This window comes from Macrobrachium rosenbergii, chromosome 9 (assembly GCF_040412425.1).
Source record: "Macrobrachium rosenbergii isolate ZJJX-2024 chromosome 9, ASM4041242v1, whole genome shotgun sequence".
NCBI lineage: Eukaryota > Metazoa > Arthropoda > Malacostraca > Decapoda > Palaemonidae > Macrobrachium > Macrobrachium rosenbergii.
The window spans coordinates 56,730,964-56,741,219 of NC_089749.1; the positions used below are offsets into that span (position 1 = coordinate 56,730,964).

Genomic DNA, 10,256 nt, shown 5'->3' on the forward strand with positions numbered 1-10,256 from the left:
CTGTATATGTATGTATATATATATATAATATTATATAAAGTATTTATACAACAGTCCCTATTAATGGCAGAAAAAAAACAAGTTCTTTGTATATGAGAATTCTTAATTTCATCAAGAAAGAAAATCTACTTGGGTCTTTTAAGAGGAGTTGGAATGTAACTGGTGGTTACATCAAGTAATTAGATGTGAATTAATGGCTGAAAGTCACTTAGAATAGAATTTCAAGACGAGGAATCCAGCCATTAGCTTGAATGTAATTTAATCAGCCAAAGCTTTCGCCTATTTTATTATCTCTTATTATATGAGAAATTCAGGAGTACAATAATCAGATCTGACAAATGCATACAGTCAGGATATCACAGTGTGTTGGCACAGTTTCATGTGGGGAAAGCAATTGTATTATGATAAAACTAAGAAGGCTGTTCGACAGAAAATTCGTTGGCTGTCTGGAACGTAATCAAGGAGCATTCAAGTGTCATGAGTGGTTGATACCAAGTGGGCGCTGGCGTTATCACCAACTTCCACAATTTCATCGTCGTCCTCTTCATTATCATCATCATCACCATCAGGAACTTCTTCGTCATCTCGATCGCCTTCTTCGTCAGTGTCCGTCAGAGAATGGCTGGTATTCAGAACGGGCAACTCCGGGTGCCTCGATCGCAAATGGCGGTCGAGATCTCGCCTTCGGACCAACACTTTCCCGCAGTGATCGCAGCGGTATGGTGTCTCCCCTTCAGCGTGCAGGCGAACGTGCTTGTTCAAGTTGCTCGGATCACCGAAGGGCCTCAAGCAAACCTTACATTTGAGAGGTTTATACCCTGTGTGAGTTCGAATGTGAATCTTGAGTCCGTATTTCCTAGAGTAGATCTTCCCACAGTATAGGCACAAGTGACCGCGTCTACTTCGGCCTAGGTTGGACACTAACGTTTCCATTTCAGCACAAGGGTCTACTGTAGGTGGCGCTGCAGAAGTGGTGAGCAAGGGACGGGCCCCTCCCCCTGTTAGGGGCATAACAGGCATGATCGTCTGGGCACTTCCTGGCTGATGGGCGTGGCAAGGCAACAACGATCCTAACAAAAGGTGTGGGCTGATCAGAGCCTCGGAAATGCTCGTGGCGGAGGGGATCCCCGACGCGAAAGGGCGGGTTGCCGGTGGCCTGGAGAAGCCATGCGAGGGACCAGGGGACAGCAGCAGGCTAGACGGATGCGGAAGAGCCTGAAATCTTATTGCCAATGAGGGCGGCTCGTGTTTCCTGACCCTCCGGAAGGCTGATTTGGGCTCGTGGGCGGCGGAAAGCGAAAGATTTGGCTCCGGCGAACTGACGGGGCTGCTGGTCGAATCGGGTGACACGTGTTTGTTAGGCCTAGGTGAGGATGGGCTCTCGGCGCCTCGGAGAGTCGCGTCTGAGACTGACCTGGGTGCGATAATCTGAGGCCTTTCTGGGGGGCTTTTCAATCTGGCAGGGAAGCTGATGACAGAGGAGGAGGACGGCAGAAGGGGCGTGTACCAAGGAGGTGTTGCTGGTTGTGTCGGGGCGGTAGACAGCCGGTCCCAAAGTATATGGGATGGTATGGCATCACAGCGGGTTGCCAGGTGCAGTTTCAGAGGGTTAGGTGCAGCGTACCGCAGATTGCACTTGGGACACACGTATGCGCCATCTGTACAAGGAAAAAACGAAGTTACTTTCGAAATCAGGATCCAAATAACGACAAAAACAGAAACGAGGCGAAACAATAGTCTAATAAATCCGCTTAAAATGTTTCAAGCACTGACAACAGGCCCACTTAATGAATACTTTTGCCAGTCGAGTACATTTTAAATATGTAACGGCAATAGTAGAAAAATACTTAAATGGATATTATGGTTAACATTGTTGGTGTGTTATTTTCTCAGTTCAAGTTATGAGAATAAAGTGAGGTATACGTACTGTAGATTATGATCCCCTAAAACTGATCTACATGCCAATTTCTTCGTTCGTCTTGGAATGCTTCATAAATCTGTGGATAATTCAGCCTAACACTTCCCGCCTCCGATATTAAGATGGAACAAGTTTGCAACAAGGTTGCACCTTCCTAGATCAATATGGAATGAATGTGCCTCCTTGTCGAACTTCTCAGTTTAAGAAGTCCTGTGTTCCTCACAACGTTGATCTGAGGAACAGTCTTCCTGAGGATGTTGGACAATTGGAACTTCAAAAGTTCAAGCAAAGATGCAATGCGTTACTCCCCTAATAAAAATCTCCTTGTATTTTGATCATTAACTTACATTTTCATTTATTTATCAATTTGTTAATTAATTTTTTCCTTTCAAATAACTGATCTCTTTCCGTATTTCATATTACCTTCTGTTACTTCATTCAAGTGAACACTGTATTCTTTGGAAGACTGAATTTCAAGTTATTGGCCCCAGTTGGTTTGTTCCGGATGAATAGGGTTTATCTTCTGAATAATAATAATAATAATAATAATTAAATTTCAAGTCAGTGGCCCCCTCGGTGGGCTTGTTCCATATGAATAGGTTCATCTTCTGAATAATAATAATAATAATTGAATTTCAAGTCAGTGGCCCCTTCGGTGGGCTTGTTCCATACGAATAGGGTTCATCTTCTGAATAATAATAATAATAAAACGAAAGAACTTTGCACCTAATAAATCCAGCAGACAAAAAACAGTGGGACTCAAACCTCGTATGTGGGAAAAGTTGAGGAAGGGCAGACCCAAATTGGCAGCCACTTCTGAGGAGAACCAGAGGGCCAGCCCTTCTCCCGCCTTCAGCGTCCTCGTCAGCGTCAGTCTCAGGGCTCGCGGGCCTTTGGGGTCACGCCCTTGACCCCCGCTGCAGCAGCTTTCCGGCTGGTTCTGGGCGTACGTGAGGGTGGCAGTTTCCGTGTGGACGTCTGTGGCCAGCGGGAGAAATGGAAGCCACGACGGCAGTTGTAGGTCGTCGCCTGCGAGCAGTTCGCCTCCCACGACCTGTGTGGTGCGTTGGAAGTTGTACTAATAATAATAATAATATCTTTTGTTTCAACTCTTGGTCATATACAGACGGACGAGAAAAATTAAATACTTAAGTTTCTTTGCAGTGTCACTTCGGCCCCTAGCCGCTACCCCTTTCATTCCTTTTACTGTACCTCCGTTCGTAGTCTCTTTCTTCCATCTCACTTTCCTCCAACCCCTCCTAACAATTGTTTCGTAGTGCTACTGCGACGTTTTCTTCCCGTCACACCTTTCAAACCTTTTTACTCTCAATGGCCTAAATCTTATACTCCATTCCATTCCTACACCCTTTGTGGTGCTAACTTTTTAAATGAGCCTGGATCTTTCCTCCAAAAAACACAGTATATTGAGAACTTTTTGACGGATATGCATGCAAAATTTGCAATATGTTGACATCTGCTTGCAACACGGCCGTCTTGCAAGCAAGGCGAAGATCGACAAAATTTTGCATCGAAGTATTTTACGTCAGAAATCTTATAAATGTTTATTATTTCATAGAACTTTATTATCTATTATTTCGTAAATATTATGAATGCAATGTTATTTATCATGATAAATTTCATGTCATTATAATATTTATTATGATATTATTCATTATTATAATGCTATTTGTCATTTCATAGACGTTTTCTTCGAATCGTTCCTGATATATCCTGCTAATACACACATAACTCATGCGCGCGCGCGTGTACACACACACACACACAGACTACCCTAACCGAAAACTGCATCTCCTACAGACCTCCTCTGTGGAGGTGATTACCACCAACCTAAAGCCGTGATTTTTCATTTAGTGGTATGATTTACCTCTGGAATTTGTGGAAAATAACAGAAATCGTTCTAAAAACAGGTGAATTCGTAAGCTACCGTGGCAACCGTCGCTTACACAGATATAAGAACGTGTGTATGTGTGTGTATACTCACGACAGAACATTTCTCTTTCAAAGGCTTATTACTTAAGGTTCTTTACAGCGTCCCTTCGGCCCCTAGCTGCAACCCCCTTCACTCCTTTTACCGTACCTCCGTTCATATTCTCTTTCTTCCATCTGACTTTCCTAAGCTCTCTCCTACCAGTCGTTTCATAGCGCAACGGCGAGGTTTTCCACCTGTTACACCTTTCTAATATTTTTTCTCTCAATTTCCCGTTCGGCGCTGAATGACCCCACAGGTCCCAGCGCTTGGCCTTTGACCTAAATTCTATATTCTATTCTGTTCTATTCTATTCTATTCTCTAAAAGGCTCACCTTCAAATCGAGAGTCACTGCGTCTGAAAACCTCTGCTGACGGAACTTCTCCTGCGTCAGCGCCAGACTCAGGTCGTGAACTTTGTGGCAGCGCGTCGAGGTTCCCCTCGGTAAATCGGTGCCCGCGAGGACGGCTCTGAGGGCAGCAGCGGCAGGAGGAGGAGGAATAGGAGGCCCGGGCGTCGTCGCGGCGACAAGATACGACGACGGCGCAGTGCCAGTGCCAGCGGTCGAGGACGGAGGAGCTGAGGGCGTGACGTAAGATCCCCACACTTGCCCGTGATTGCCGACCATGTCTGCCCCAACAGTCATTCCCCTCGGGCAAGAGGACCAAGTTGCTGACGGAGGAGGAAGAGGAGGACCTCTTGATCAAGTCTTCGGGGCAGTAAGGACGTTGACGATAAAGGGGACCTCTTGATCGAGTCTTCGGGGTCGGGGGCGGGGCAGCAGATCCGCGAATTTCTACTACAGCAGAAGCAGTACCAACACGTGTCAGCCAACCAGCGGCTGACGACCAGGCGAATCCCTGCTGCAGCAGTAGCACGTGCCAACCAGCGGCTGACGAGCAAGTGTACGGCGCGTAGGACGCGCCTGGAAGTTTATATATGCGTTCTATACAGCCGTGAGAACCGTCAGCTGGCTTACACGCGGCACGCGCGCGGCGCGCCCACAATCGCGCACACACACAAACACACACCAGCTGCCCCAAAACCTGCCATTACACTCGAAGCAGCTTGTGGTGGGCAGGGTGGTATTGCCTCTGCAGGGGGTGGTCATCAAGACTGCTGCTTTTCTCTCTCTCTCTCTCTCTCTCTCTCTCTCTCTCTCTCTCTCTCTCTCTCTCTCTCTCTCTCTCTAAGTTACCATGACGATGATACTTCCTAAAAATGAGAACTATTGCAGTATTTCCATGAGTTAAAAATGAGAACCATTACAGTATTTCCATGAGTTGAAAATGAGAACCATTACAGTATTGCCATGAGTTAAAAATGTGAACCATTACAGTATTGCCATGAGTTAACCAAAGGCTGGAGTAAGCGAATCTTCAATCCTTTTTTTTTTGTTTGACGAATTTTATTTCCTCATCAGAGGCAATTCGCATTTTTTTAAGGAACCGTGTGGCAGGGGGTAAAATTTTTAATATTAAAAAAGCATAAAATAATAAGCGTTCAGCATTAGCCTACTACAAAAAGAAGGAATCAGCCTTCGTTATAAGTGGAAATTCTGTGGTCCCAATATCTGTTAAGTAGCCAAGAAATAGATTTTGAATATAAAGAATATATGCAATACATTACCACCCTAATACTATTCTTCTTGCATTTTGATACGTTTTTATTTATTTATCTTTTTATTATTTTTTTCTTTTTTGGTAAGTGGTATCTCTTCTCCGTGTATTTCCCATTACTTCCTCTTCTTCCTAAAGGACGCCGTATTCTTTGGAAGCTTGAATTTCAAGTCAACGGGCCCTTTGGTGGGCTTGTTCCATATGAATAGGTTTTATCTACTGAATCATAATAATAATAATCAATAATTAATGATAATAATAAAGTGTCCAGTATTACTTAAAAAATAAAAAAGGAATTAGTCAAAAGCTTAAATTTTAAGTCAATGGCGCTTTTGGTGGGCTTGTTCCATATGAATAGGTTTCATCTGCTGAACCATAATAATAATAATAATAATAATAATAATAATAATAATAATAATAATAAAATGTCCAGTATTGCTTTAAAAAAAGGAATTGGTCGAAAGCTTAAATTTCAAGTCAATGGCCCCTTTGGTGGCCTTGTTCCATATGAATAGGTTTCATCTACTGAATCATAATAATAATAATAATAATAATAATAATAATAATAATAATAATAATAATAATAATAATAATAATAATAATAATAATAAAGTGTCCAGTATTACTTAAAAAAAAGGAATTAGTCGAAAGCTTAAATTTCAAGTCAATGGCCCCTTTGGTGGCCTTGTTCCATATGAATAGGTTACATCTATTGAATCATCATCATCATAATAATATTAATAATCAGTCGAAATTCTGAGGTCCCGACATCCAGTCAGACCGAAGAAATATAATCAGACGAAAATCACGACCGACGGAAGATGAGACAAACACCGGGTGACGGTGGTTGCGGGGCGGGGGGAGGGGGGAGAATATTATAAGTGTTCCATTAACCGAAGCACACCACGTGCCAAAACCCCATGTTGCTACTGCTGCTGCTGTTCCCTGCTCCCTGTTCCCTCCCAGCAAAATCCCGACCCGGCCCCAACACTTGTTCGTCACGGATTGATTGTTTGCGTACCATCAACCAGATCTCGGGTTCTCATTACGGCGCCATTAGCGAGTCGTTTTTTCGTTATTAGTCTTATTATTTCTTCTCTGCCCTCCGTCGTCTGTTCTAGTCCAGCTTTCGAAATGTAATTGTAAAAATATAAATATAAACGTACTCGCTAGAGTGTAGTAGACGGTAGAGAGAACTGGCCATTTTTTCAATTTAAAGCGACGTCTTCGCTGGGTAATCCGTCATGGTGGGAGAAGGGCTGGGCGTATTCCGCGCCATGTGTTGACTCTACACTTGTCATCGCAGTCAGCTGAGGCTGGAGGGAGAGAGGAGGAGAGCAAAGACTGGCCGAAGGGGCGATAGAGTACAATGAGACAGAGAGGAGAGAATAAAGGAAAGAAAAGAGAGAGAGAGCGGATGATTTACAGCGGGATGAGACTAGATGAGTATGGAAACCAGGACAGCCAGGGAAAGGTACGTGAATGTAGGTCTATTTCCTTTTATAAGTTTATGTAATCATAATAACAGAGTGGTTGTGAAGGGTTGTATCAGAGAGAGAGAGAGAGATTTAGAAGGGGATAAGACTGGTTGATGAGAACGGAAAACAGGATAGCCAGGAAAAGGTACGTGAACATAGGTCTAACTATAGTTCTATGCAAGGTCTATAGACGCTGGTTCTGTGTCAGTTCGAGAGGGAGCGTTCATTGCAGAAGTCAAAAACAAGTTTGTCGCAGTTTATTCCAAACTTCAACAACCTCTCTGATTGAATTAAAGATGTTGCAAGTAATTTATCTTCTTGGAAAATTCTGAAAAGATATTTCACGCTGATGCTTAAGATTAATTTTGGCGTATTAAAATGTTTCCTGACATCCACACTCACACACTATAAGATCTTCCATCAAGCTATTTTCTTCTTCTTCTTCTTCTTCTTCTTCTTCTTCTTCTTCTTCTTCTTCTTCTTCTTCTTCTTCTTCTTCTTCTTCTTATTATTATTATTATTATTATTATTATTATTATTATTTTTATTATTATCATTATTCTGAAGATGAACCCTATTCATATGAAACAAGCCCACATGGGGCCACCGACTTGAAATTCCAGCTTCCAAAGAATATGATGTTCATTTGAAAGAAGTTACAGAAGGTAATAAGAACTACAGAAAGAAGAGATCATTTATTAGTAAAAAAAAAAAAAAGATTAACGAATAAACTGACAGATAAACAGATGAAAATCTAGATAAATCATTAAATTATAAAGGGACTTGTTTCAGGATGGTAATGCATTGCATCTTCGCTTGAATGTTTGAGGTCCCAATTGCACAATAATCCTCAGAGAGGCTGTCCCACAGTGATTGTGCAATTCATACAGAATGGAGCAATAAAAATTAATATATTTAGAAACTGCCTTCCGTAGGGGGGTTAATATTGCCAGCACACCTCACGCGGTGCACTGTAGGCATTACTGAAGGCTCCTTGCAGCGTCCTCTCGGCCCCTAGCTGCAACCCCTTTCGTTCTTTTTACTATACCTCCATTCATATTCTCTTTCTCCCATCTTACTTTCCTCAACCCTCTCTTAACAATTGTTTCATAGTGCAACTGCGAGGTTTTCCTCCTGTTACACCCCTCAAACCTCCCTTGCTCTCAGTTTCCCTCTCAGTGCTAAATGACCTCTTAGGTCAAAGCGCTTGGCCTCTGGCCTAAAGTCTGTATTCCGTTCCATTCCATTCCAAAGTTTTTTTGGGTTTTATTTCGTCTACCGCTGCCAGAAATCCGGTTACTGCAACGTAGGCTTTCTGTACCTACGTAGATGAAGTTATTCATGAGAACCACTGGTCTTAAATCATTTGTTCTATATCTTCGAATGCTTTTCTCCCGTCTCGTGTCTTCAGAATCCTACGATATAAATGCATGTTCCAGCAAAAGCTGAAAATTAGTAAATTGAACAATGGGTTCTTATATATATATATATATATATATATATATATATATATATATATATATATATATATATATATATATATATATATATATTTATATATATATATAAATATATATATATATATTTATATATATATATAAATTTATATATACATTATTTATATATATTTATATATATATATATATATATATATATATATATATATATATATATTATATGTATATATACATATATATAGTATGCATACATACATAATTTACCAATCACCTTTATCAGACATACATTTTTTCCTAACAGCACACTTTTTAAGACAAGCCAATCAAAACAAAACCTAAATAAAAAAAAAAACATTTGCTGAGATTCTGCTCCTTTTTCATTATTAAACCTTCACACTTCCGTCGCTAAATTGAAACCCCTTAAAAAGATACGACGACGGGGTCAAACACCAGTTAAACCAAAACACTGCTGATCTCAGCACTTTTTTTTTGTTTTTTTTTGTTCCTCGCCTCTATCGGAGATTTCGTTTCCGGCCGTTTCCGCCTCATTCGGCGCCGATACGAATTTCATTCTGTGATTGATTCCGCCTCCCCAAAAGGGCAGCTGACGCCAGCCGTACCACCTGCGGTCAGTGAGGGTAGCGGGGAGGGGAGAGAGAGAGAGAGAGAGAGAGAGAGAGAGAGAAAGGGTGGGGAGAGATGAGAGAGAGAGAGAAAGAGAGTGGGGAGAGATGTGAGAGAGAGATAGAGAGGGTGGAGACAGATATGAGAGAGAAAGAGTGGGGAGAGATGTGAGAGAGATAGAGAGTGGGGAGAGATGTGAGAGAAAGAGAGGGGGAGAGAGAGAGGGGGCGAAGGAGAGATGAGGGGGAGAGAGGGACAGAGAGAGAGAGAGGGGGGAGGAGAGAGAGAGGGGAAGAGAGATAAGAGAGAGAGAGAGTCTTGGTCTTTCAAGGTTTCGAGAAACTTTTGCAAATCTTTCTTCTCAGATACTAAACAGACAGACAGACAGACAGAAACAGAGAGAGAGAGAGTGAGTGAGTGTGAGAGAGAGAGAGAGAGGAGTCTTGGTCCTTCAAGATCTCAACTTTGGCAAATCTTTCGAATTCGCAAATTCTAGAAAACAAGAGAGAGAGAGGGAGGGAGAGGGCGCTAGAGATTGCTGGTGGTGGTTCTCGTTTAATAAAGCACGATAAAAAAAAAGCCTACGATCCCTAATCATAATATAGAGTCAACCTATCAAGAAAGCTACCTAAAAAATTAAGAAAACATCAGCTTGATACCTTACGTGTAAAAACAACGTCCCCTGACTAGGGTAAAGCTAGAAATTTATATATATATATATATATATATATATATATATATATATATATATATATATATATATATATATATATATATATATATAATGCACCTATATTAGACTATGTATCAAATCTGACTGAAATCTAACCAATAGTTCCAAAGTTTCTGACCAAATCAATATGGTTCCCACAGTCTAATTTACGTACAAATTGACTACAAGTTAACAGTTATCATTTACGTTATATGTAAATGACACTTCCTAAATATGGCGTGAATTTTACAGCAGCTTTTTTGGAGGAAAAAAAAAAGAAAAGTAGCTTTTTATATAATTTCAACTAAATCATGGCCACCATGTCACGTGACACTGACGTCATTCTACGCGCGTGACCTCACATGGTATTAATGGCTATTACCCACACAACACACCATAGGTCACAAACACAAACATACACACACACACATACACATATATATATATATACATATATATA

The 10,256-nt window shown here is 41.3% G+C and overlaps 1 protein-coding gene across 1 annotated transcript; it reads right to left on the reverse strand.

Moving 5' to 3' along the window:
• Nucleotides 1–271: 271 nt before the first annotated feature.
• On the reverse strand, nt 272–4,534 carry LOC136841997 (PR domain zinc finger protein 13-like). The gene is made up of 3 exons (XM_067109399.1): nt 4,241–4,534; nt 2,684–2,972; nt 272–1,658 (listed from the first exon to the last, which is right to left on the reverse strand). The coding sequence occupies exons 1-3, from the start codon at nt 4,532–4,534 to the stop codon at nt 469–471; spliced, it is 1,773 nt and encodes a 590-aa protein (XP_066965500.1). The 3' UTR covers nt 272–468.
• Between the last annotated feature and the right edge of the window lie 5,722 nt (nt 4,535–10,256).

Coding starts and splice junctions, on each gene's coding strand:
- LOC136841997 (XM_067109399.1), bottom strand. CDS start 4,534: ATGGTCGGCAATCACGGGCAAGTGTGGGGATCTTACGTCACGCCCTCA. Junction 2,973..4,240: donor CAGTGACTCTCGATTTGAAG/GTGAGCCTTTTA, acceptor CGCACCACACAG/GTCGTGGGAGGCGAACTGCT. Junction 1,659..2,683: donor CAACTTTTCCCACATACGAG/GTTTGAGTCCCA, acceptor TTCCTTGTACAG/ATGGCGCATACGTGTGTCCC.